Below are 27,948 nucleotides of genomic sequence, written 5' to 3'. Positions count from 1 at the left end.
AGGGAATGTAAGGGGAACATGTCTTTATGTGTACATTTTAATTTTCATTTAATTTCCATTACATTTGTTTGCTCAAGTTTAATGACAACATGTTCCAGTAATTGGATCTTCATCAGGTTATCAGGCTTTAGTCTTCTCCTATGCACCTGTGGATCTTAACGTGTGCAAAAGCTGAACTCTCAGAAAAATGAAGAATAAAAGCACTATTCAAATAACAGAATAAAAAAAACCTCTGGACTTGAACAGACTCAAAATTAATAGTTTAGGGTGGTAAAAAGTAGCAGGAGTGCCCTGCTACAACAATATACTGTAAAGTCGGTATGCCTCTCTTGTTTTTCTGTTAATAGATTACACAACATTCATCTACATTTCTTCATTTAGAGTTCATTTGTGTTCCCACTTGTGCAAGAAAAAACTAATCATCACAACTTGTGGGCCTTGAACCTTAACAAGTGAGCCACTGTTTACTCTGAACCAAGACTGAACACAAAAAACATGTGACAGCTTCAGACTTTAAAAAGGCCAAATGCAAATTAGCAGACCTCTGTAAAACTTTCAAAGAACATTTCAAATTGTTGCACTGCTCCTTCAACACAGTGTGAAAATGGTGGGTAGTCCTTTTGTTCCTTAATGAAAGGCAGAGCGTAGAGTTGACGTAGGACTGTGCTGGGGTCGGGCCACGTTTCCAACCTAGGTCACAAATAAAACTGTTTTAGCACTGTGTTGTATTGCTGTGTAATGTCTCTTTCAGATAAGAAGTTTATAGCTACATTTGAATTTGTGACTATTCAAGGCACGTGTAGTGAAAACAGGGTGTTACATGTCTACAGACGCTGAGATGACTTTCTTCTTTCTGGGTTACAATGTAGACTGAGAAACTGACACTGTGTGATTTCTGCTATGATTTTTGCATATTTTTTCTGTCTCTAAAAAGTCATTTGAGACTTTTTTTTTTTTTTTTTTTTTACATTTTTTAACCTATTTTGTCCTCATTTCTTGCACAATGAATATATTTTCCTATTAATATAATTTGAATGAATCTCAGCTTATCTACTGGATAAAGAGACTCTTTCAAAGGTTGATCAATTTCTGTGATCGAATGATTTACATTTCATAGCCTTTTTTTCATTTGTTGTGAGATACCACTTTGCAGAGTTTTGTGCATTCACAAACCCTCCCCACTCAGCTCCTGCCGCCCTCTCAACAATGACTTTGCTTCTGGAGAAACACCACACACTCACTTCCCTATCCAACCAGAGCGCCACAGAGGAGCCAAACAGACGGAGGACGGATGTCCTGACCATGAGAGTCCTCATCTGCTTCGAGGGCTCCTGTGAGCCTTTTGACGTCCCTCCTGATCTGACTGTGGGGGCCGTAAAGCAGATGGTAAAGGTAATTAAAAAAGCAGCAACATGTTTTGGACCAGGACCATCGCTGTTAATGGACGTTGATTCCTTGACAAGTTTTTACAGCGTTTTGAAAAAAGAGACAGGTTGATGGATTTATCACATCTTTGGCATCTTGTTTGGTATTTGGAATTGCAAAATAATTTGTCATGCTGTATGTATTTGTGTGTGCATGCACTAAAAATAGAAGTGATCAGTTATATGTTAGATATTATCTTACATGTCCAGAAATGATTGCAGATGACAGACACTGAACATCATTTATCCCTGCTTAGCCGCTTGGTCAGAACTCGGCTCCATACTGTCACCTCTGCAGGAAACTTTTCTTGTGCAACTCTCTGAAGACAAGCAGATCTGGCAGTACCTGGAGCTGAGCTACGGGGGTGCAGCGCTGCAGGACCACTGGGCTCTGTGCGACGTGGGCATCACAAGGGGTAGTGCCATCCGATGCCTGATAAAGGTATTATAACATCAAAGGGGTTTGGAGATTTGGAGCTGAGTTGGGATTTGCAGAAAAACACAATCAGCTTACAACGATGCATATTGAGAGAGGATGCTGAAGTGCATCCTTGCTTAAGGCCTAAAACAATGGAAGCAATCTTTTTAAAATGCTTTACATAAACAGATGATCGCATTGCAGTATTGGCAATAAAATATACTTTTATTTGCAAAAAAAACCCAAAATGTTACAGAGTAGATTTTAAAGACAACTTCTCCCTCCTGAAATGGTACAAACATTTGCTGTGACAGGAATGTATGCTGGGACTATATGGTGTAATCCAGTCACTCACCACGTAAAGTACATCAGTGACAATTCACTTCCAAAATACATCATCTTTTATCTCTCCACTTCAGGGCAGCTAAAATGAGTCTTTTACTGCATGCATATTCATTACTTGGGATTATTTCTCATCAAAGACATCCTTTTTACAGTGAGGGAATTTTGTCTCAGACTGCTGCGATAATAGAGAACAAGATGTTCCCATGCGAGCGGCAGCTTGGAGGGAAATGAGTTTATGGCAGCCTGAGATCTTTAGTTTGTCCCCATTACTCAGTTTTTAGTATTGGGACACATTCCAGCGTCATCACCAGGCAACCTTGTGTAAAAGTTGACAGTGGTAAGTGTGTGTGTGTGTGTGTGTGTGTGTGTGTGTGTGTGTGTGTGTGTGTGTGTGTGTGTGTGTGTGTGTGTCCCTTTCCAGCTTTTGTTATCATTTAACACCCTCTCATAAAAATAGTTGTGTTTTAAAGGCTGTATAGTGTTTTGGCCCACTTTCACTCGGTGGACTTTTGTCTTCAATCTGAGCCACTTTGACATTTCACATCTTTTAGACATGTTTTTGTCCACCTTAACAGGTCACCATTGGTTCTCAAATGTGTTCTTATAAACAAGTATTCAGTCAAAAATCATGGTAAATTAAGTACAGACTTTTTGCTGATATCCGCATTGCAAAAATCTCTCCAGGCTCTGGATTTTCCCCAGCAGTTATCTCCACAATTCACTGCATTCGCCTCATTTCAGTCATTTCAACAATAAAATGTGGCACTTGATTTTATGTGATAAATAATGTCAACCACGAGATGGCAGCAAAGTCCTCTTTGCTCTTTGCTTGTGTAGTGCTTACTTTTGCTATATTTCCATTACAGAAAAGCAGAGATTATTGTTATAAAGTGAAATTTTAAAAAAACCCAACTTTTTATTGCAAAATGATTTTATTGTGAGTTAATTGTTACTACAAATCTTGGTGCTAGTTAACAAATTAAATGCATTTAATGAACTAAAATGTCAAATGTGAAATTGACTTGTACTTCTGACTTGATCATAGCATTTTAAAGTTGTTTTTAAGATGATGTCACAGACTCTGGTTGGTCAATGCTCCTTCAGCAGGATGTGATCCTTTCTTTGTTAAAGAAAGCACACATCTCAGCTCAGCTCGTGTGACCTCAGTTGGTCTTTTATCATTTCAACAGCTACACCATTGTGCCATCATAACTATTTTTCAGACGGAACGAAGGCCTGTGATGTGTGTGTTCAATGCTGTGACCGGAGAAACCTTACCGATCATGGGAAGTAAAGCTCTTCTGCATACATCCGTTGCTCGATTAAAAACTTTGGTGTCGTTACAAAGTGGCTTCCCTGTCAGCGCCTTCAGACTGAGCACATCCACCGGTGTGCAGCTCTATGACTGCAACCAACTACAAGACTATGACATCAAAATAGGTATGATCTGCTTTGTCTCTTTTACTGCTATATGATTGATGTATGAAACGCAACAGTAAGTGCTGTGTGGTTAATGGCTCCAAAAAAATCTAGTAATACTTTGATATTTTGGTTCAGTGAAAGCTTTAATATCATGTTTTTCTATTTTTGCTTCAAAATGACTAAATAACTTGAAGTTGTATAAAGTATACCTCATCTAATGTGTGCTGAATGGTGTTGGTACAAACATGGTATTAGAGAGTTTCGTATATCTGTCTCTGTTCCACTTGCCTCTGTAACTCAGAGGGTTTTCTCAGAGTTGGTGTCTCTAATAAGACTTTTTTTTCAAAGTCTGAACCCAGTCAAAGTCTTTTTAAATGGCCAAATTTGAGCATCTTGTCAAGCTACAGTCATGGTCGACATGCTTCATCTGCTGCACAGCCAGTCTTAATGACGTATAAACCTAAAAGCTTCAATATGACAGACAAACCACTTTTCACATGAACAAAGTAAGAAGTTGTGGTTTTGCATTTCAACACGATTCTTAGTTTTTGCCTCATCTAAAGCCATGCACAGACAAATCTGATAAATAAATAAAATAGAACCCATTTTTTTTGAAATACCAACCTTTTCCTTGTATTCTTTTTTAAACAAAGGCATCACTCTCCGTTTGGACACGTGGGACGGGTGGGTGGAGTTCCTCCAGGGTTGCCTCCGGGGCCACAGATACACAGTCCAGAGCCACCTATCAGAGAAGAAGGCAGTGATGAGGTCAGATATTCCCTTCATGAATAACACTCTGACTCAGAATCCTGCTCTTAAATGTGACTCTTTCCTGTCCTGCTTTCCAGGTTTCAGCTGCAGGTCGCTCTGTACATTGCTGCCTCGTTAGGCCACCTTGATCTCGCAGACTGGCTGATAGAGAGGGGGATGCATGCTGAGGAACCAGTGGGAGTCCATCCATACCGCCAGTGGTGCCACCAAACCGCCCACCCAGACACTGGAAAGTGTCCCATCCACATAGCTGCAGAGAGCAGTCAGCTCCTCATCCTCAAACTCTTCATCACTAAAAACCCTCTGATGCTGGCTTGTCGGGACCCTGCAGGTCGTGACCCTTTGAAAGTTGCTCTTCAGCATGGTCACAGGGACTGTGTGCGCTACTTAGCCAACAAGCTGTGCTCGGTAGTATCCCTGCCAAACGTGTCCCTGCCCATGCGTATCTACCTCCAGGTTAAACTCTGGGTGAGTTTGGCCCAGAGAAGGGCAGCTTCCATTCGATGCCAGGGCACCTGCGCTGCATTCAAAGCCACGGTGGGAGATACTCTGCTGGTGGATGGCTTCGACCAGCCAAACATGTCTTCAAAATTGAGGAGGGCTGCGACCAAACATAGCAGAGGGCCCAAGGCTAAAGCTTTGCAGCCCTTACCTCCCATCAGCAACTTACTTTCACCACCATACCTCCCCTTCAAAACAGCATCACCACGAATACCCCGCCTGCAGTCTGTGAAACCTGGTTACTTTAAAGAGATGATGGAAAAGAGGAATCAAGACTTAAAACGTGGAGAGGATGCCCTCATGGAGGAAAACAGCAGGGGAAAGCTTACACTTCCACCAATCACTGGTAGAAAAACTATTCCCAGGCCGGCATTTGTTGATGTGTCACCAAAACCTCCCCATATTCCGGAGTCCGACTTTCTCCACTGTGGCCGGACACCGAGAGAAAACGCAGTACACTGCTTGACTATTGCCAGGTCTCTAAGCTTTTTGTACAGGCTTATTCATCACGCCTGCTAAGCAGGGTAGATGCATTTACTTTTGAACTTTGTGGCTCAACAGAAGATTTCTTTACCTTACAAAACAGGAAGATGTAGCTCTGAGGTAATGCGTATGACAGAAACACCTGCGCTAACTAAACTACTGACTTGAAACAGTCAATGTGTCATTGCTTCATCTGTTTCTGTAGTTATATCCATAGACTGTTAATAAGTATCATAATTAACTGATTAATGATTGATAAGGACTTATAGATGTTGATCAATGTTATAAATGACAGCTTTAGTTTACTGTGTATGATACATGTTTCTCTTACACAGTGCCTTCACAGAGAAGCCCTGGTTGAAGCAGCTGAGCATAGCACGGACCATGATCAGGAAGCATGTCCACACCATAGCCTGATACTCACAGCTCCTGGTGTCAGAGGCAAGTCCCTCCCAGATCCGTCGCCACTCACCCCAGCTGCACATGGATCTCGCATCAGCCACCTGAAATTGACAACGAAGAATCCTTCAGACTGACAACTGAGGAGTGTATCTCAGGCTTAGTGTGTCACTGAAAACTAAACCTGTCTGCCTTTATGTGCTCAGACTAATTTCTGCCTTTTATCACTCTTCACTGAATGAGAGAGACATAGGAAGATGTTGCGGATATATAGTTTTAGTTTTGGGAAATGACAGGATTAAAGAATGCAATTTTGTGTTTGACAAAGGTCCAATTATGGACTGGCCTTATAGCTGAAATTTGAGGCTGAGAGCATTAACATAGTCCCCTGCTCTGAATATGTGTTGGTGCAAAGCTATGCAGCAAAACAAACTTCCAATAAAGGTTGAAGACAAGAGATGACCTTTGAGGTTTGTACTGTGAAACTGTGTAGACAATTTCTGGATAACAAATTAAATGATAGTGCTTTGAAATCAGAAAACGACAAGAGTTCAGAAACATGAGTGAGATCAAAAGCATTGTAAAAAATAATTGAGGGGAGACAAGAAAGCTGTCCAACACAGGCTGCTTGTAATGTTCTCATTGGGCTGTTTACTACTGAATTAGTCAGCTCAGGTCACTCAAGACACGATGTACATAATGCAATTTATAGATTAAGGTACTGGCACCAAAAACTTACAGGATAGATATAGAGTGATGGCCTGGATGTACTCTATACTCTGCTACTCACCCAGATGTTCTTTTCCTGGGAAAAAAAAAATCTGTCATGGAAGTGCCCTTAAGCTAAGCAGACACTGTGATGCAAGGGGAATTCAATTAACATTAATTAGGCTGATGTTCTACCCTCCAACTCATCTGTCTGCTCATTCAGTTTTATGATGCCTTCTGTAGGAGATATAAAGCCACGATGAGTGCAAATAAATGGTCAAACAATATCTAACTGCAAGGTTGCATAGATATGACCAGGTTTAGAGCATAAAATGAAAGATGGCATACAAAGGATGAATTGCAGTATATACTTTAAAGGGACAGTTAAAAGTGATACAGTCCCATTCATGCAGACTTTTGGGGATGGACACAGTGGAGGGAGGGACACAGCAGTGAGATCAGAACAAAAGAAAAACAGGCATGAAAAAAAGACATTTTTTGAGAAGGCAGTCTACATGAAGTACCCTTTTCACCAAGAAACCTAACCAAGTAGTTCTGGTGCCCAAACCTAACTGTGGTAGACGTGTCCTTGTTGCTGTGAGGCTGTAGATAGGCCCACTAAAAAACTTTGAATGATAGTTAATAGAGCAAGACAAATAACGTTTTGATCCCATTTGATTTGTGAACTAAAAGATCATTTTTCAAGTCAAGAAAGTCACAGTCTGTCGTGATTAAAGTAAAATAACATCTAGCTTTATGTTCAGTGTGACTGAATGTGACTCATGACCATTCAAGCAGGTTCATAAAATAATAAGGTCCCAACAAAATCAGAAAGTATAAAGATTACAATGACAACATATCTGATAAAGGTAGATTATTAACTTTATGTAAAAAAAAGAAGAAGAAGAAGAAGAAGAATCCAGGAAATATGCTACTGTTTCGCAGTCTATACTACAGAAAGCGAATGGTGTCCGAGATTTCTGAGCACTGAAAGGCAGCATTTGCAAATCTCACAGGACCGCATGAACTCACGTTTTAGAACCTCGCGATGTTTTGTGAGCCGTAGCCGACCCGCGAGGAGTGCTGTTCCCTCGCCAGTCGGTGAACAAGCAGAGAGCAGACATGCTGGACTGCGGCTGCACGTAGGATTCTGCCCGGGTTTCTCCTGACTTCATGGATCCGCACTGAGTTATGACGGGAAGCATGTTTAAAACCGAACCTGGGTTTTGGTAACCGAGTCGCGGAAATCACAGCATCAGAATACCAGCGGAATAGAAATAGTTGAGGCAGCCCGGTGTGACAGTCTGACAGCGTGTGGGAATGGCAGCTCCCCGGCCGATAAAAGGCATCCTGAAAAACAAGAACAGCGGGACAAATGTCAAATCTCTGCCCGACGACGTGCAGGCAGAGATCCCCGAACAAGCCCCTGGACTCTCGGAGGATGACCAACAGTAAGTTCTCTGTTACACTAGCTGTCGTTAGGGTGGTAGCCGGGTAATGTTAGCTAGCTAAACACTTGTTAGCCTCTAACGATACTCCCGGTTACTCCCCAGTCAGGCTGTCACGTAAAAAAGTCGCCTCCTTGGCTGTCAGGGCTAGTCTCTATGGAAACTTTCTGCTTCTGTGTCCTCGCCGATAACATCTTGATGATATGTGTAAATAGAGGCTAACGTTTACACCCAAGAGCCGCTTGGCAGGTTAGCTTGTTCGCTAGCCAATAATGTCAGCGTCACGACAGGTAGTGCGGTTGTAATGGTTGTTAAAGATGTTCACAGTGTTAGTTTTAGACACCTTGTCACAGAAAACTCGAAGCACCGATTTACTTAAGTCAATTTAGTGATAAGTACTAAAAAACATGGATACCAATAACCGTTAAACAGTGGCAACCCGAAGCCAACTATGCCCATATTAGGACAAATTTACAAACAGAAGTCGTGCTATAATCCATTTATTGTACGTATTGTTTACACTGTTGTTATATCCTCTAATAACCAAAGTCAGCTGTCTTTCTGGTTGGCACCAAGTTGAGTTAAAAGGGCAGTTAAGGTAAACACCAATTTATTTGAATGATAAGCTCAATAATACAAAATAAAGACTCTTAATTGCAGAGCTCCCGTTTGTCACAGCTCAATAAACGGCCCGACAAAATCCTAAACACACTGGAGGTACTGAATGGCTAAAATGTACTAATAGTTTTGATTTTGCTTTTATAAGAAAGTATTTGAAATTTGTAACGAGACGTAAGAGGGTACATGGTCTGCTACATGTTACATTAGTAATAAAGATGTAAGTTATTTCCAAAGCACACATATTGGTATACTTGCTGTGTATTGGTTATACTTTAGATTAAAGCTGTATATTGTGTGTGTGTGTGTGTGTGTGTGTGTGTGTGTGTGTGTGTGTGTGTGTGTGTGTGTGTGTTATGTGTTGCTTCTAAGCTTGGAGACTTGAAACCAGTCTAAACCAGAGGGTGGACAGAGCAGGGCTGGGTGAACCTCAAGTTGTGTTTCTGGCAACAAACACCTGATATTACATCTGACACTGACAGTTGTGTAACAGACCCACTCTGGGTCAAAAGCGACAGAAATCCATGTGAAACAGCACTATTCTGGTCTGATAATCTTACACCCACCTCTGCTCAGGCTGCTGTTGAATAATCAACATTATCATTGTAACTGCTGTCGAGCCCCTTGTTTCCTGTACACTGATGTCCAGGCACCTATTAGGTGTATTGTCAGAGGGCATCTCATATTGCCCTACATGACTTCCACCCTGATGTTGGCTGGGATGGTCTTCTGGCTCTTTCATACTCTCACTTTAGAGGACGCCTGACTAAAATATCAAGTGTATTTGATAGCAACGAGGACACCTCAGATGAGGCCAAGAACATTGTAGGGCAAATCTAAAAGGTTTAGGGTCACGCTCCAGGTGAAAACTCATCTGAAACCCTGTTTGCATAGGACTAGTGTTGCCGGCGGACCTCATGTGAAGTAGAAATGACCACCCTAAGCTCCTTTTCACATCAACTTTTCCGTTCTTCAGCCAACAAATTGTTATATAGGATTCAGCTGTCAACGGTTCAAATGTAAAATGATTCTCAATGCATCTTGCCACATTTCAGTGTATGGCATCCTCAATAATCTATGTTACTACACATGGCTTATTTTTCATTATTTAACTTCCCCTTTTATTCAGAAAGTCCTTTCAATAATCATACTGCAGCAGTCTACCAAATAAAAGCTGGGTTTTTTCAATACAGAAACATTACATAAACAAAACTTCTCTATCTGCAGTGCCTTCTACATTTGTTCTAATCTATGATAATACTGTTTTTATATGGCAGCTTTAAAATAAGGCTTTTATTGACTCTGCTGCACACACCTCTCCCAGTGTTGGATGGCAAAGTTGCCAGCACCTCCTCAGATCTTGGCTGATTAGCTTGGCTTGCTGTAACACTTATTATTTATGGCCACAGATGCTATCTTCAGGTGAAAATGGCTAACAGTAATTGTAATTGTTGTGAAGCAGAAATCACTTAGCCTGGGTTGTGTCCCGGCCCGTTCTTAATCACATAGTTCATCTTTTTATCACTGGCTGCTGATCTCTGCCTCCCTCCGACATACCTCCTACATAAGTGCTTCGGAGCAACGTTGCAACATAACGTAGTTGTCCAGCTGAGGCTGGACAATCAACAATCAACATAAGCTGCAGAATTTTGATTGTGCTCCTTCTCTACATTGTTGCAGAATCTTCCATGTCTGCATTGTGATGTTTCTTATAATTGAGAAATGTCTACAGCACTTATTATTGATATAGTTAAGAGTTGATTTGCCCACTTTCTGTATGGGTTCTATTTACAGCTCATTTAGTTCAATTAAAAGATTCTTTGAGACTGTTCCTTAATTTGATAAGCTTTTGTTGCCCCAGATCTCTCTGTCATCACTTTTGAATGTTGATATAGCTGATCTTACATAAGTGGCTTACTGATGAGATAGAATTCCCTACTTATTCAGTTGTGTGACAACAGAAAACAGATTTGTAAAAGAAATACAACTCCAAATTAAGGACATGTCAATTTGCATGGGAGCAATTATGACCTCATTATTTGGTGAAATATGGTAGATATGCAATGGAATTTTACTTCACAAATTATGGACATGGCAGAATAGCTCAGGAGTAAGATCACAGCTGTCCTCCACAGTTACAAATTACTACTATTAAGTCCCTAGGTAATACTAGTCCTGTGCAAAAAGGTCTCAGGACTGCTAAATCAGATGTTGTCTACTAGGTGCTTGGCCTCAGGGTCAGGTTGGCAAGAGTTGGTTTTTCCTCTCGGGAGACTTGGCTTCTCCTATGCATTGATATCATTGACACTGACATTTTCACTGTGGCAGCGAGACATAACGGCCCAGATCACCAGCCCCTGTTAAGTCACTTCACTGCTCTGCTTTTCTGCAGCCACCCCCCAGTCTTTTCTTCGCCTGCAGGAAATTGTGGGCATGCAGAATTCCGTGATTGATGCTCTTAAATTGGGCTGTATTATTTCCGGTGAAGGTGGCATTATAATTGAAATAATTAAATTTCAAAGCAGCCACTGCCACGTCAGGGTACAAACAAGTGCCCTTGAGCAAGACTTGGCGTACCTCACTGCAGAGCACAGCTGACATTCTGCTTCAAAACACACCCTGAAAAAGAAAGCATCATTGTAAATGCATTGCCAGTAAACTGGGCTTAAAATATGTTCATGTGATTAAGTGTAGAAAATAAAAACACAAACATATGAGGTCTTTGCCTTTGCATTACTTTAATTCTGTGTGATTTACTGTCAATGCGATGAAATAACACCACCCACATTCCAAATGCTACTAAATTTCTGGCACTAGAGAGTCTGCCCACTGTCACAGTAGGGTTTGACGGTGTCATCAGTTGAGTCATTCATTAGAGTCAAAATGAGATTTTGATCCCTTTAAAATGTTTTCTAATTCAAATTAGGAGTCATTAGAGGAAATACATGGGAGTAATGCTACTGATTATTTAGATCGACTTGCGCGATACAGCAAATATTAAGATGTATTATCTTCAGGGTTATTTTCTCTTGGGTACTGTTGTGCCCAGTCATTCCTAAATTAAAGTTGAATGTTGAATATGTAATTCACATTCCTCCTGCTTCTTCCATGCAGGCGGCAGGTCTAGACATTAGTACCAGTCCTCTCTGAGCTGCAGCATGAGAAATTAGGCCATCGAAGGATAGCAGTTATTAGTGAATTCCATTCCCAGCTGTGAACCAAGCCTTTTCTGTGTTGATACAAAAATAGTCCCTTTTTGACTGATGAGGAAGTAGAGGAAAAATACTTTTTCTGGAAGGATCCTGTGTGCAGCCATGCACCAAATCCGCAGAGAAGAACAAGAGCTGACCGAGCTGTACCATGCTGCCAATGTCAGCTCCGACATTAAAGCAAACTGATTTTTATTTGATCAGATGATTTAATAATTTCTTGCTGTAATGTTTTATTTACTTTTTTTTTCTCCTATCATACTTTTGTTCTTTAGTCAGAGTAAGTTGGCATTTTCTTGACCACTCAGGCTCTGTGCATACTAATGATCTTTTCTGAAGTGGTCTTTTTTGACAGAAAACTAAAGATTGGCAAGCTTTATTTATCTGCCATTGTTCAGGACAGCAGTGCTAACTTGACACCTGACAGCCTGACAACAGCGCAAACATGTTTCCTTCTTATCTCCTTCAATTGTGTGGAAAGTATCGCTTTGCCTTTCTCACCAATTCTACAGCACCTACAGAGGATATCCTCAACTAGCTCTACAAATACCTACCACCCAGCACTGATTCGTTCGACCACCTGTTCATGTTTAAACAATTCGGCTTCCCTCCATAGATTTGTAGGAAGAACGAGGACTCAAATGAGGTAACAATCAGTTGTTGCTGTTGGTAACTATCACTGTTTTTAAAAAATGAATTTTATCGCTTGTTGGTCGAGACCGCCACAGTCTGTAGAAGTCAACTTAACTACAGACATTGAAAGTGTGGATTAAATAGGAACCAACTTGTTCCATTTATTTATTTCCTTTGTACCTCTGGTTAATTTGCTTGAGCTACTTTTTAGAGTCACTTTTGTCATCCCATCAATCACCCACTATTATTTAGTTAATAGTGATGTATGTGCCTCACATGCAGTCATGTATAATTCATGGATGCTTCCATGAAACTTAATCTCCCCTTCACTGTCTTGTGAGCCTCATCCTGACTGTGTGACGGACAGTTTAACTGGCAGGCAAGTGAATAACTGACTTTGCATAAACTACCACTCACACCACTGAGACATTTTACCCTCCTGTGTGCAGGCCAGTGGAGGTAAACTGTGGGGATAGAAAATTAATACAGTTTCTGTGCTGGTATGAAATGTCTGGAGCTGATCAAGTCTGAATCGACAGGTGTCTGAACATCTCTGGTCTACAGTGATATTGAGCAAAAATGGCTTTGGGACGAGGATACAACTGAGGAAAAATAACTTATCTCTCTTTATTACAATCCTGTATTCTTGGTATGGCGATGGGTGATATATTTAGTTTAACAGCACCTCAAGATCTATATTTATTAAAAAGAAATCAAATGCTTAAAATCCTAGAAATCGTAAAGTGTTGTTGGTGCACTTATTGTGGCCTTGTTTCAGTTTAGTGTCATTTAGTGTCATTCCACCCAACACTTACTTTGTTTTCTCGTCAGTATAACAATGAAAATCCTGTTGCGCATTTTGTAGAGAACATGGCCTGTCTCCACACCATGACCTTAATGTGACCACCCACTGATGTGCAAGTGAATTCATTACTTTGCTTCTCCTCTGAGGCAATTTTTTTCTTGTCTGGATAGATGCCGCTTAAGAGACTGTTTTAGTCCTAAATCTAGTTGGCAATCCATCAAACTTTCTGTAATCTTTAATTGTGCTTACTGCTGCCTGAGGAAGGATCCAAAGGAGAAGCACTAGTGTTGAGTGTACCCTGGAAACAACCATAGAAAAGGGCAGAAACGCACGCCATACTTTCCAAAATAATCATGCTGTTATACCAAAATATATAGCCCATCACTACATTGTTACTCTCAGGGCTCTGAAATAGATTGTTTGTCAAATTATGGATCAATGAAGGTGTCACTAACAATGTCTGTGTTGTAGCGAAGGTGGGCTACAGTATTTTGAAAGAGAATTGTAAAAGCACATGGAGTCGTTTTAAAAATGAATCATTTAGATTTGGTGAAATCCATGTCATTCAACCGATGCTATTTAAATGAAGAGAAACATATATTGTCAACTTTTACGTGCTGGTGCACCTAAATGGAAAAATCAGGCAGTGTGAAAAATATGTCCAGCCCTTGAGCTGGATCTTTTCCGTTGTTTCTACTGTATCCCAGCATTGAACAAATCAAACATTTATTTTAGAGAGAGCGTTTTATATGCAACAACACTGCTAGAGGCCAATACACACTGGACCTTTAATTTAGTCATGTCAATAATCAGATGACGTTTGTTTGTTGGCTGGGAAATGGAAACAGATAACATTGATGAATTCTTCCGCCATTACTGCTTCTCTTGTCACGAAACAGTATTTGTAAGCGTCATATTCTGAACACTTTGACCAGCTACTTGTCTTCACTGTGTAGCAAACGACTGCTATTGTTACTATTGGTGGGTTCAGTGAGTAGCAGAGGGCACAGGGCTGGACCTTTCCTCACTACCCTCTGCTACCTGATAGCACAGCTCAGCTCTCCATGATGACTCACTCTATTTAATGAGTTTTCCTGAAGCATTATGTCGCCAGCTGTTGGCCACCCTCGAGAGATAGTCATCATCACATAAGAGATACAGCTCTATATTTAGTGTGTGCTAGTAGTCGGTGCGGTCGTTCTGTTTTTTTTTTTTTTTTTCCCCTCTTGCAGAAGCAGGTGCATCATCGTTGTATTACATTTGTTTTGATGAATGAGTGAGTAGACTGGAGTGGATTTAAGAGCTGCAGTGGTTTGATGGGAATAGAACTTGGTTGGCTGCTTCTGGGATGTGTTGCGTAACTCTGTGCACTCTCTCCCCAGATTTGGAGCTTTTTTGCGTGGTGCTCACTTTTCAGATCTGAAATCTCCCTGTCATGAGGTGATGATGATGATGATGTTACCTCTTCCCAAAAGATTGTTGCTGGCTTGTCAAGTAACAGAATGTGAAAATTGTCATCATTTTAATGGTATCATGATCCTTAGAATTTAGATATTCTCTCAAAGAATCTGATTGTTAATTCCTGACTTTACTTTATATAGACACAGCTCTGGACACATATTCAAATATATAAATAAAAAATATATATATAGGATATATGTATGTAGCGATTGTTGAGGTCTTCAGGCTTCCTACTTTGGCATGCTTTACAGGAACAAAAACCCATCCAACAAAGTAGCTACAGGGTAGGTACAGAGTGGAGTGGTAGGCCTAGTCATTCATATAAATTTGGTGGAAAATGTAGACAAGTAACAGTTGTCAGTGTAGTGCTATACAGTTCAACAGCGCCACAAACGGCAGCCTCCAAAATGATCGTAGAGTTGAAACAGGTTCAAAACAGGACAGTTAAGCTGCATTAGTTTAAGCTAGGTCTACCTAATGAAGGCAGCTTATGGTAAGTCTGCATTTCCATCCACTCATTTAGATCTTAAGGCACAGGATGGCTTGTTAAGTAAGGCTGAGCACCAAAGCAGTGAGAACTGAGAATTAGAGCTAGTGCAGCATCCAGGGAAAAAGTGACTGGGCTCGGTGTCCACAAACAAATTGATTTCCTTTTTGACAAACAACTGTGTGTGTCCTTTCAGTCCACAGCACCCCTATACATCATTGTTTTACTGCATTGGTTGATTTCTGTGGATTGTAAAAAAAAAAAACTCTGTGATGTGCCGATGAGATGCTGGGTTTGCCACATATACTAAATGGGAAAGAATATAAAAATTGATTTCTTACAACTCCTCTGATTTGCAGCTCATCTTAGGAGAACTCTTCTTCTCTTATTTTCTCTTTAGGGTTTTGAGATTGAGAATATGATGTGGTGCAACTGCACAGCCTGCTTGGCTCGGGTCTGTTTTTGAGTGAAAGTCATAGGGGAGCTGTGCAGCAGCAGGGAGCAGATTTAGCATCTCTCTGTCTCTGCCTGTCTCCCATGATAGCTGACCTTTTGTTCCATGAACAAGGTCGGGACTGATGTACAGTTCCCTGACAGGAGAGGTGAGGGGGAGCAAAGGTGGTTTCACCCGAGCTGGATAGTTCCTAGAGGCGCCTGTATTTATTAGCTGTAGGTTGCATCTTAGTTTGTTTAGAAATTAAAGGGATTAACAATAAATGTGAAAGAAGAAGTAAACATTGTGCGAAGGACAATAAAAAGTGCACAGGCTTTTCTGGAAACCGAAAAGAGGCCCTCAAGTGTGAGCTGCAGAAATGGATGACATCAATGACTGAAAAGATGTCAAATGCTGTATAACAAAGTACATAATAAAGCACTAATTGGCTGTAGAATAATGCATTTTTATCTGAGCGAAACAAATGTTTGAACTTTCTCTCTCCTTGACTACAATGGCAGGTGTTCTCTCTTTATCCTCTTGGGCAAAATTTCTCATTTTGGGCATATTTGGTCTTTGTTTCTGTTCATTTCCCTTAAGGATTTGAAAGGGAAGCAAGGATTAAAGTAATTTTGAACAAAAAGCCCCAATGGCGCATGCAGAGGTGACATCCTTTATTCCCCAGATGAGAATGGAACTATTGTGGGGATTAGGAACAGGTGGGTTTCAGGGTAGGTGGAACAGAAATCAACTCCAGAAAAAACAATTGTATCAAATGAGACTGCTGTTTCACTTTTGACCCTGTTGACTCAGTTTATATCAGCCGTAGCGCTCACTCAGACCTGGATTACCTTGACACAAAAGCAAAAGATGCCATGTCACTTCCTGACAGTCATCAGCCACAAATTGGGGCGATGACATTCAGGGGCCTTTTTGTCGATGCAGTCCCAAAATATGCAGTCTGAGAGAGAACTGGGGCACATTCAGTCCTAGATTAAATCTGGTCACTCTTCTCCCAGTGGAGGAGTCTGTGCGCTGCAATGGTGGGTGGGTTGACGGTGCGTGTCCGTCATTTTCTTCTCACTGTTTTTTTTTTTCCCTTACAGGAAGAAATCCCAGAAATGGGATGAGATGAACATCCTGGCCACGTACCATCCGGCTGACAAAGACTATGGCCTGATGAAGATAGACGAACCCAGCACACCTTACAACAGGTCAGAGGCTCCTGAGAAACTTTGACTTTTTCTGTTTCTATCAGTAACACTGTTAATTTTTGTTTTGGTCGATCCTTAGTGTTTTTTTGAAAGCATTTTAATTGCTTCATTTGAAATAAGCCATGCTTTTAGAAATGCATATCAGTGTAGTGCTCTAACCAGGGCGACTGGAGGGAATTGATTTGTTCTGTGTGTTGGTGTTACGGGGATGTCTCAGCAGGTTTGTAATCCAACACGTCAGACTGCTGCAGGGAAGGTCACCCTTGTCACAGACCTTTCCTCTTTCTCTCCTCATGGTCTTTCTGTGCTCCTCTTCCTCTACCCCTTATCCCCTCTGTCAGCTCTTCTCTGTGGCGTCTGCCTGTCTTTGTGTCTGCCCACCCTCTTCCTCCTCAGTCCTCCCTCCCTCCCTCCCTCCCTCGTCTCATTTTTGGCTTATCTTTACTCAGTTAATTTCCCTCTTTCAGGATGGTGGGGGACGACGAAGACGAGGGGGCGCTGAGTGACTCGGAAGGCCACAGTGGACTCGCAGCCGATGACCTGGCATCAAAGTAAGAATTGCATGAGTTTGGAGGCGAGTGCAGACCGAGTGGGAGAAAGCAGGCGGTGAAAGGGGGGATGATGAAGTTGGCGGCTGTAATGGCTCCACTACCTTTGATTTACTGTATATTTGTTTGCTCTTTGATAAGCCACACCTAAAAGCACTCACCAGTGTCCTTGTCGTCCTACTAGAATGTAGAATTAACTGATAAGAGTGCATTTACTGTACAGCCTCTGACGTCTTTAAGACACTAAGTGACCACTTTACTGCAGCATTACACACCTAAACATTTTGGACAACACATTAAAAGACAACAGTGCCAAAGAACTTACAACTCTTTTGTTGTGGACACATTTTCCTCCCCTGAAATCATGTGAATGTGAGCATCAGGTCGTAACCTTCCGGTTAGTGGTGTTGTAATAGAGCAGCTGCTCAGGTGCAGCCTTCAGGACAGAAGTGTACAGGTAGAAAGTCGGGCAGTGTAGTTTATACAAACACATACAGCATGCAGACACATGAGGCTGTACACTCACTCCCAGACTGCACTGCTGCCTTTGACAGCACTCCAGGCTGGGTTTACTAAATGCACCTTGACAAACGTCCTCCTTTTTCCACCAAAGGAGGACAGAGCAGTGACAACGATAGTAAAGGTCAGTGTACCCCAGACTGAGTCCTCGGACTGCTCACTGAGCCGAGAGAAGTATATTTCACTGCAGGTCTGTTCAGTGACTTGACATACTCAGTGGAAGAAGAAGTAAACATAAACTTGTGTTGCAAATCTTCTATCCTTTGACAACAAATATATGTAATCTTGAATTACTGCCCCATTAAAGAGGTCGTGTCAGACTGTTGGGACACAATATGATTGTTCTAGTTTGTACTAATATGTTGAAAAAGTTTTCATACAGAAATAATCTGTATGTTAATATGTTAACATAACTGTAATAGCACATCTACAAGATATGTTCTGCTTAATACACACAAACATTGGAACAAATCATAAACCAAACACAATAACTGATGTTACTGTGTTGATGTTAGCACTGTGCTGTTGGTTTAACATCAAACAACAGAGTTTCTTTGTGTTCATAGAACTGCTTCCAACATTTTTATCCTCAAGCTGCTCATCAATAAACAATGGGCCTACGGGTGTTTCCCATCAGCCTTGAAGTTTACAGGATAAAAACGTTATGCATTGAAAGAAATGCCTCTAAATCACACCAGTTGTTAGTTCTAAAACACGAGACAGTTTTGTGTGATACAGTTATCACGGTCTTATAATGAAACAATGCCTTTGAAAGAGTCAAAAGCTGACAAAAAAATACTTTACTCTATGCCAGCTGTGTTTAAACATATTTATTTTTAATAGTGTTTTCTTTTTAGTCCAGAGCCTCTTGGAAAGAATTTGAGTTCATCAGTTTGTGTCAATTGAGTGCAAAGGATCAGAGCCACAAAACGTTAGAAATACATGGAACAAATAAAAATGACAGCATTGCAAAAATATTATTGTTAACAGCAATTTTAGTTTGTCTTTACCAAGAAATGTTTGTGTGACAATTCATCAATAACCAATAAGATTTTGGTGTTCATGCCTCAGACTTGGAGGGCAAAAACCACTTTCTAATGCTGCCAAGATACGTAGCACCAGCAGGCCAGAATATTGCTCCAACTATTTTGTGCTTTGCACATTATCTGCAGAATCCTTTCATGAATATTTTTTTGTATAAATGTCTGAAATGACGTCTTCGAATGGCTTCTTCTGGTCAATCAACAATCCAGAACACTCCAAAAGATTTTTCATTCATGGTCATAAATGATAAATAATTAACAAATCCTTAGCTGGAAAGAGCAAAAGCCATAAACCCACAATCATATCTGTATAACCCCAAAAAACTCAATGTATGTTTGTACTGTATGTAGGACTATATGTATGTAAAATTGAGTTTTTGATTGAGAAATTCTGGACTAAAACTTGAGGGATCTTGGAGGATCTCCTCGACGAGCAGAAGCTAACCGGAAACATAAAGGCGATGAACAATGTGTCCAATGGGGGGCAACTTGACCCTAAAAAAAGCCCTCCTTTCTTAAGAAGTGTATATCTGCCACTCAGAGCTTCTTCTCCTGGATGGCTTGAGAAGTGTATGTGCTGTGGGCCATCGCGCTTACATAAGTGCATCGATGCAGGGACGGGATGAGCTAGTTTGTGCGTGTGCCACAAAGAGGAAAGTGATTAGCTGCAGGCTTGCAAGTCAGTTAGCCGCCTTTGTTTACTTCCACACAAGAGTGCCTTCCATTGCTTTACGCTAAACCCTCCAGATAGTACAACAGCTGCTCTTTTCCTCCGTTCTCTTGTTGTTTCATCTCTCCAACATCCACTCTCCATCTCTTCTCTCATCCATCACGTATCCAACCGGGCTTTTCTTAACTGACAACCCTCATCTCCAATTCACACCACCACCTACTTCTCTCTTCCTTCCTGTCTCTGTCTTTATCTCCCACCCGCTTTGGAGATCTACTGCCATTGTTGATGCATTTTGCAAACTCTAGGGACATTGACTGTCTTCTTTCTGGCTTATTCAGGTCAGTTTGTTTGAGAACAGTAGTACAGTAAATGGTTAGCTTCCCCGGGGCAGTAGCCCTGATTCACCACCATCCGTTGAGCCGTGAACCATTATTCATTTTGTCCTCCGCATTAAAGCTCTCTGTAAGTGTGAGAGACGAGGATAGTTTCTCTTGTTATTTCTGTCTCATGCTCGAGTACTCAAACACGCTCACATCTCTTCGCTCACTTCACTGTGCCTACTCTCTCCTCCCCCTCGCCTAGCATCTCTCCATCCAGTTCATCCCGTGTCTCTCCATAGAAAGCCTCTTCAGAAGTTTTTTAATCTATCCACACTGACTTTAGTGGAAGGGATTGATGGTTTGCTCTTTGTTACTGTTTAATATGATCAGAAAACAACAGAGGAATGGCAAAATGGGAATGAAAACACTCTAATTGAATTGTCTTTTTATCTATTTTTTTAAGGCTGGTGGCGGCAGAGGGCACAGAGCCTCGCTTCATGAAGGAGGAAGAAGAAGAAGAAGAAGAAGAAGAGAGCAGCGAGGAGGAGGAAGAGGAGCTCAGTCCTGAAGAACAAGGTAAACATGGACAGTCTTTATGTTTTTTTATTTGGTCACATACACACCTTCATTTATCAAGTTTAAGTGGAACATATGATGATAAAATTATCATGTTGCGTGTTATGTGCAGCACAGTCATAACTTGATAGCAGAATGACAGAGCTGTATTTCAGTATCCATGGTAATGGCTGTTTATTGCTGAAGATTGGTGAGGGCATCGCACAGTTCACCTGTTTATTTATACCCCCCACCTTAATACAAAGTGTCCTCTGCAGCTGACAGGGAGACTAAATGCAGAGTGACAGCGGAGGGGGATCAGTTTGGGAGAAGACTCGAATGTTCTGTGTGTTACTGACCTTTAGCTTACTTCCCTCAAGACACACACACAGAGGCACAAACTCTGTATCTGTGTGCTTTTGACCGTTGCCTGTCCTTGGCCTCTTGCGTGCATCTCCAATACAGAGTTGAGCTGCACACACTTACACATGCGCAGTAGAACAACAACAGAGTAGATTCTGGAATCTCTCCATTCTTGACTGTCGTTCTACATTTATGTTGGATGTTTGTAGGTAAAAGCAAGAGAAGGGTCTGGAAACTGCAAACCTAATCGATTTAAATACGACCGCATAGCTGTAGACTCAGCAGTTTTTGACACACAGTTGTAGACGTGCCAACTTGTGCCACCTAGAGGAAAGGTCTGTGTTAGAGCTGCAGATGAAAACATGCTGATTCAGGCTGAAGAAGATGCAGGGGTTATTATAGTTTTGTGTTTTTCATTCATCATTGTTTTCCTGTTAAAGTCAGATTTTATTTTAGCTAAAATGTTATTTTGTTTGTCTTTACTTTTAGTTAAATTTTAAATAATATAACCTTCGGAGGGATGAAAATATGTTTTTTTTAAAAATATTTAGTTCTGTGAGCAGATGCATGTTAGTACAACAATTTACAGATAAACACGGACAAAAACAGATATGTTTCTTGACTGAAGTCTGTTTATGTGTTTAACTTCCTTCCAAAGAGCTGCACTGCAGCACTGGGATAAAATGACCTCCACACCACCTTCACTATTTGCTTTGCATCTCCACCTGTCACGGGTGTACGCACATTTAAATGCTAGTTGCCTAATTTGACCATTGCACATCACTTTCACTTACACACAGAGCCTGAGCACAATATAAAGTCTGTGTTGCACCTTTCTTTTGAACTTATTTCTGTGCAGTCACCATCTACCTCAAGTTTGCAGTGAACACTTGAATGTTTAATAAAATAAGTTGCTTCACTGTGTCCTATATGAAATTTAACCTCTATTAAGATTAAAACAATAGAGACACACCAAGATTTCACTGAGCAACCATGTGTGAATGCTCAAAAATGTTTTTGTGGATAATGTTTGTACTGTGGCCCATGTGCTGTGCCAGCAGTCTAATTCATCTCCCTGAATTCTGCAGCCAAAAAGAAGCATTTTCAGATGATGAGGAAGATGCACTACAACGAGGGCATGAACATCAAACTGGCTCGCCAGCTCATCGCCAGCGAGCTAGAAGATGATGATGAAGACGCGGACGAAGAGATGAGGGACGACACAGAAGAGGCGAGGGAGGACGCGGAGGAGATCAGTGTTGACCCACCACAGGAAGGTAAGGAGATAGAGGAGGCGTAGCGGTTTAGTGCACCTTGCAAAATGTAGCCCAAGTGAAGAGGTTCAGAAATGATGGCTTTGCCAGTGATGCACGCTGTCACTGTGGCCATCATTAGATCAGACTGCTGGCTGCTGTTTGTTTGTGCCACCCTGTGGTTCATTGACCCCCAAAGCTGCGCATCAGGGTTGGAACTTACAAAAAAAAACAGACCTCCCAGCTCCTAAATGACTGCATGAGATCGTTTTTTCCATCATTCTATTTCAATCGATCAGAAACATTAGGGTTAGGGTTAGGGCGAAAAAAATAGAAATTTAATATAGGCACTGCTGGACCATGTCTGAGGTTTAGGTGAAGTGCCATTTCAACCCACTGTTGGAGGTTGGGCTTTATTAACCACATGATAATCTGATTCCCCCGCGCCCACCCCTACTGTAGTGAAAATCACTTGAGGATAGGGATGTAACGATGCATCGTGACGCGATTAAGAATCGGTAAAAATGCGTGACGATTTGCACTGGTTGACAGAAAAAATGAATCGCGAATCAAGTCACGTGACACACGTCGCTACTTAGGTACGGGGCACAGAATGAGGGAAGACATGGCGACGGTAGGCAACAACTTTGAAATTGAGGATGCGGTTTTAAATCACCTGTGGCGGCATTTTGGATTCCCCATATACACAAATACAACCAGTGAGAAACGGACAGACAAAACCAAAACAGGATGTAAATATTGCAAGAGACTGCTAACATATACCGGCAACATGAGCAACATGCAGCAGCATATAAGCCGCCACCACAGTGAGAAACAAAGTAACGTTACGCCACCTCCTGAGCGAAAATTGCCGAAGGGGCAAACCACCCTGACGAGAGGCTTTGCATCTCCTCTCCCCCATAACAACGCAAGGGCGCAAGCAATTACCGTCATAGAAAATGAGGGCTTTCGGCTGTTGATGAACACGCTGGAGCCAAGATAGAGCCAGATATATATATATATATATATATATATATATATATATATATATATATATATATATATATATATATATATATATATATATATATATAATATTTAGAATGTTGACATGTTGAAAGTTTCAAGCTACACAAGCCAGTCTTACTTTATTTGAAGAGATTTTATGTTTTGATATTATTTTGATGTGGATTTGTTTTTAAAAATCCAGTTTTTCTTTGTTATTTAAGTTAATAACTACTTCAGTTGCACTTTTTTATAAGACAAAAATAGTGTGTAATAATTCTGTAAAGAAAGGACCTCTTTTTTTGGTCAAGATTTTATATTCTTTTGTTTTTGGAGGTACTGAATTACACCAGTTTACTTGTGAGAAGAAAGGATATTTTTTTCATATTTTGTTGTTTAAGGTGACCATTTAAGTTGCACTTTTTATAAGAGGACACAAACTGTTTTACAGAGTTCCTGTAAAGAAAGCACCTCTAAGATTTTTTTTCTCCTAAGAATAAAAGATCATTTTATTTGGTCATAATTTGTCTGTAGCTCATTTTGATTAAAAATAAAATAAAATCGTGAGAAAATCGTATCGTGAACAAAAAATCGTGAACCGTATCGAATCGTGAGTTGAGTGTATCGTTACATCCCTACTTGAGGATAAAAACAAACTGCAGACTAATTAAACTGAAGATATGAAACAAGATGTGGAGTTTTTTGTGGGAGAGATTTGACCCATTTTTTATCATGAATCAATTTCCGCTGGCGGTTCTGTTCCAAGGATCAAAGTACGAGGAGCAGAAAACTAAATCTTCTAGCTCTGTCCGTCTATTTTCTTGTTCTCATGTCTGTCTGCCTGTTTGTCTCTCATTCGTTCTCCAGCTGAATCTCTGGACTCCTAGACGAGGCCTCTCTCCCACCTTGTGTGTCGGCTGAAGATCCAGACGAACATTGCCACTGCGCTCTGTGTTTTAATGCTGGGCCGTACAGCAGACACCGCTTCACCACCAATATAACAACTGTTAACAGCCAATAACCTCCCGGTCACCTGTCTGTCTCTACTGTTCCTTAGAACTGTGCAATACAACATTCAAACACTCTGTTTTGAACTCCCAGTGTCAGTACAACACAAAAGAAGACTGTTGCTCCCTCCTCCTGCTCCTCTTCCTTCTTCCTCTCCTGTTGCCAAGAATTCCCCCCTCCCACCTCGTCTGGACCGACTGAAGTATATGCGATTCTGACCCTGAAAGGAGGATCAAGGCCTTTTTTTAAAAAAGAAAAAAAGAACAAAAATGTTGGATGGCCAGGACTCCCGTCTGGCTGCTCCTCAGTCCCCAGGCCACAGAGCCAGTACGTCAGCCCTGGAGGAAGCCAGGGGAAACCCCACGGCCTCAGTAAAGGCATATCTGAGACATGACGACGGCGCTTATACTGGGCGCACTTCAGACGGCTTTTATTTTTGTTTTGCTTTGTGACCCGACTCTCTGTTGCATTTTCTGTCCTCTTTCATTACTTTTTAGTGACGATAAACCACTTTGGTTGTTTCTGCTGGCTTACCTGGTGACTCAGGTAAGCTATGCATATTTGCATAGGAGTGATGTGAAAATTCAGAAGCTTTATATTCGTCTAACTATACAAGACAACATCAGGACACCGTAAAAAAAAAATCATTATTAAAAAGAAATCCAAATTTGACATCATACTGTTAATGGAGACATGTATGCTTAGTGTCTTTATATCAAGTTAAACAACACAGATTGTAATTGTTAAATTGGCACTTTGCCCCAGAACGTCTTATTTTATGTTTTCTCTTTACAAGCAAGAACACCACACAAAACCTCATTTCAAATTCAATTTTAAAAAAACATGTATACCTCATGGAAACCTGACTGTGGGCCTTTTTTCCCCAAACTGAATCCACTGATAAATTTGGCTATTGATTATCTATCGAGAGGCAGTAAAAACTCTGCATTTGAATTAATATTTCACTCCCTGCACATCAATTTCATTTGTGGAAGAAGATTAGAGAACAAGCCAGTAATTGTTTTTAACATTTTTCAGATTGAGTCAGGCTTGTGGCCCCTGTGTTTATAAGGTAATGAGATTGGCTCTTAAGACATGTTATCTCTAACATAATAGGAGGGACAGTATATAAAGTCTCACGTCTGAGGTATAGCACGTGCTACTGATAAAAAAGGAAGTGTCCCGTCTTCAGGCTCTGATGTAGATCTGACAATGAAGAAACCAACACTCACTGTGCTCTTGCTTTAACGACTCGTGTGTTCAACTTTTCATTGCATGGGAGCTTCACCAGACTGAATCTGAGGAAGTTACATCCCACTAGTTTGTGTTTTTCTTCATCACACTTTATTTAATGTTGTCTGATCTACTTAAGTGTCTTGTACAATGCAGCTTGGGAATGTCATAGAAAGAGTTGATGCTACTGACTTTTAAGTTAAAGGAGGTGTCAGCGGTGTAGTTGACCACTAAGGCTTAATGGAGGCATTTGTTTGTAATGTCCTGGGTTTCTTCAAGCGAAGAAAGTCTTAAAAAAATGTTGGATAGCAGTTCGAAGTATTGAAGATAAAAGTCGATGTTCACGACTTGTCAGTTTCTGGGGGGGTTTCCCCAGTGTACCCTTACTGTTGAGGCTTTTCCACCAGCACAAACCAGTTTGGTTCTGGTTTGCGTACCTAATTTTAAGCTGTTTGGAGCATTTCGACCAAATTTCCTTTTTCCTTGACTGGAAGTTGAAGTGCTAGCCCGAGTAGACATGTGCATTGCCCTCCCCTGATTACTCATCCTTGATTACAATGGATCTGCTCAAAACAGGTGGCAACATGAACGGCACCTAGGGTCCCTGAATCTAGAGCAGAACCAGTTCGAGAACCAGAGCAGATTTGGTGGAAAATGGGCATGCATGTGTCGAACGAAGAAGGAAAAGTATGTAAGAACCCCGAGTATTTCAAGTGTTGTGATCTCTTAATTTTCTTCGGACCCTTTAATTCCTCATTGTGACTGAAAGTGTTGAGCTCTGTATTATGGGAACAGAAAACGTCAAAGACCAGCGGTGTGACTTCTGCAAACAGTTTTGTTCTCGTATTGTAGTATTTGGTGGCGTTTTCACTCCCCCAAGATTAAAGCGACTCCCTTTGAACCACCAACCAACAAAATCTATATGGACTCGAAAAAAACATATAAGCAGTAAATTATCACATGATTTTGTAGAGAAACAGGAACACGTCTGTACATCCAGATTCTAATAAAGACAACTGGAGAGAAGCTGATACGATTTGTTTATTTTCTCACTTGAGACAGAGGGACAAGATCGTCCGAAACATGTCTGACATGATCACCCAGTCGGTGGTTAGTACCTGTCAAATGTGCCTCTTATGTATTTATGTACATGTGTGTAAAATGAACAGGCTATGCTCCATGTTGCTGTTTTGTGCCGGGTTTCTTTTGTCTCATTGTCTCGCTTTTTGTTTTTCTCGCCACTTCCGCCCTGTTTGGTTCGTTTTCTAACGTTGACAGACTGTTAAGCAGTCCCAGGAACTCTGCACTCTGTGTGTCTGTCTCAAAATGACTTGGATGTGGAATCCATGACTTTTTTTTTGTATTTCTAGTTGGCATGTTCTTAAGCATCAGATTGTGTGTATTCTGTTCTGTTATTGTCTCCTACCATTAAACAAATGTTTAGGAACTGCTGTCTGTTGTGGCTGATGTTTTGATATAAAGATGAAGACGCCTTAAAGCTGAGTGAGGCAGAAAATCAGGTCCAACTTTCACACTGATTAAAGCCTCTAGGAGACTTGGTCCTGCAAAAATTGTAAACTTTTTGTCTTAATCCTGGCTTTTATGTTGTTCTTTCTTCCCCGTGTTTCTTGTCATCCACTGAAGAAAATGACAAGCTACAGAAAGTTAAGTTGACCTCCCAGGCTGTGACCACCATGTGGCAAAAAGAACATAAAAAGTCTGAGTCAAATCCATAAACATGACGTTTTTGTCCAATTTAGCTTCAAAATCTAATTTAGCAATGATGTAAAAAAAATGTGTTAAATAGAGGTACAATACCAAAATTGTGAAAACATAAACCATCACAACAAACTTCAGGCAATCTTGTGACGGTAGTGATTTAGTGAAGTACTTCGCCACTTTGAAAGTGACATCATGCTGGTTACTTATGTCAGTTCAGATTCAGTAAAAGGTCACTCGACTATGTACCTTTGCTGGCAACAGAAGCAGATAATCTTTCTGGTGATGGTTTATCTACTGTTTGTTAATCACGTTTCAGGTCTTTACCTCAGTCATTTTGTTTTTATTTCAACCATTAGCTTCTCCTTCCCAGGCTGTTGGGAAGGCCGGGTGGAGTTTTGTGGTCCACATAACATTTTGGAGCTTCACATCAAAACATTATGACAGCATTCTGCTACAGAGCTGAAGTAGATGGGGACTTTAAATGTAATAAGACAACTGAAAGAAAGAATTAGCTGCTGGTCGGGTTGTGATCCAAGTCTGGAAGCCCTGACATCACAAGTTGATGAAAGCCATTATTTACACCCTCAATGTGCAGTCAGAACACACTTTTGACGGCAATGCCTTTAACTTAGCAGCGACAGTGAAGGTTTCTGTGTTAAAAGGGGTGTAAATAATATCAGTTTGGGGATCAACGCTTCCATATACATTAATTATGCTGGGTAAGCTGTATGGTGCCATTTCATGTTTTCTTTCAGCTGTTTTTTATGCTTTCAAACAAATCCACATCTACCTTCTTTGACCATTGTCATATTTACACTTTTACGTTAATACAATCAGTTTTTGGAACATTTGCCTTGTGATGAGTGAAAGAAGTTTGCCGTTCTCCAGGAGAATAAATAACAAAACACACTGCAGCACATAAATGGG

General features: G+C 40.9%; 2 protein-coding genes across 2 annotated transcripts; both read left to right on the top strand.

The window, feature by feature from the left end:
• Positions 1–1,277: 1,277 nt before the first annotated feature.
• LOC119028712 (protein ANKUB1-like) lies at positions 1,278–5,781 on the top strand. Its single transcript, XM_037114964.1, has 6 exons — positions 1,278–1,392; positions 1,723–1,866; positions 3,411–3,627; positions 4,263–4,377; positions 4,458–5,357; positions 5,700–5,781. Exons 1-6 carry the CDS (start codon positions 1,303–1,305, stop codon positions 5,779–5,781), a joined length of 1,548 nt encoding a protein of 515 aa, XP_036970859.1. The 5' UTR covers positions 1,278–1,302.
• Positions 5,782–7,532: 1,751 nt separating this feature from the next.
• Positions 7,533–26,746, top strand: ppp1r2 (protein phosphatase 1, regulatory (inhibitor) subunit 2). Its single transcript, XM_037114901.1, has 6 exons — positions 7,533–7,922; positions 16,672–16,779; positions 17,247–17,330; positions 20,346–20,458; positions 21,889–22,077; positions 23,926–26,746. Exons 1-6 carry the CDS (start codon positions 7,792–7,794, stop codon positions 23,943–23,945), a joined length of 645 nt encoding a protein of 214 aa, XP_036970796.1. The 5' UTR covers positions 7,533–7,791; the 3' UTR covers positions 23,946–26,746.
• Positions 26,747–27,948: the final 1,202 nt, after the last annotated feature.

The sequence above is a fragment of the Acanthopagrus latus genome, chromosome 11 (genome assembly GCF_904848185.1).
Source record: "Acanthopagrus latus isolate v.2019 chromosome 11, fAcaLat1.1, whole genome shotgun sequence".
In the NCBI taxonomy this organism is placed as follows: Eukaryota; Metazoa; Chordata; class Actinopteri; order Spariformes; family Sparidae; genus Acanthopagrus; species Acanthopagrus latus.
The sequence above is the reverse complement of the archived record's forward strand: the minus strand, read 5'-3'. Positions and strand labels throughout refer to the sequence as shown.

Excerpts from the sequence above, each read along its gene's own strand:
- LOC119028712 (XM_037114964.1), top strand. The coding sequence starts at position 1,303 with ATGAGAGTCCTCATCTGCTTCGAGGGCTCCTGTGAGCCTTTTGACGTC. Across the intron at positions 1,393-1,722 it reads CCGTAAAGCAGATGGTAAAG|GAAACTTTTCTTGTGCAACT; the intron begins GTAATTAAAAAA and ends TCACCTCTGCAG. Across the intron at positions 4,378-4,457 it reads GAGAAGAAGGCAGTGATGAG|GTTTCAGCTGCAGGTCGCTC; the intron begins GTCAGATATTCC and ends CCTGCTTTCCAG.
- ppp1r2 (XM_037114901.1), top strand. The coding sequence starts at position 7,792 with ATGGCAGCTCCCCGGCCGATAAAAGGCATCCTGAAAAACAAGAACAGC. Across the intron at positions 7,923-16,671 it reads CTCTCGGAGGATGACCAACA|GAAGAAATCCCAGAAATGGG; the intron begins GTAAGTTCTCTG and ends TTTCCCTTACAG. Across the intron at positions 17,331-20,345 it reads GCCGATGACCTGGCATCAAA|GCTGGTGGCGGCAGAGGGCA; the intron begins GTAAGAATTGCA and ends TATTTTTTTAAG.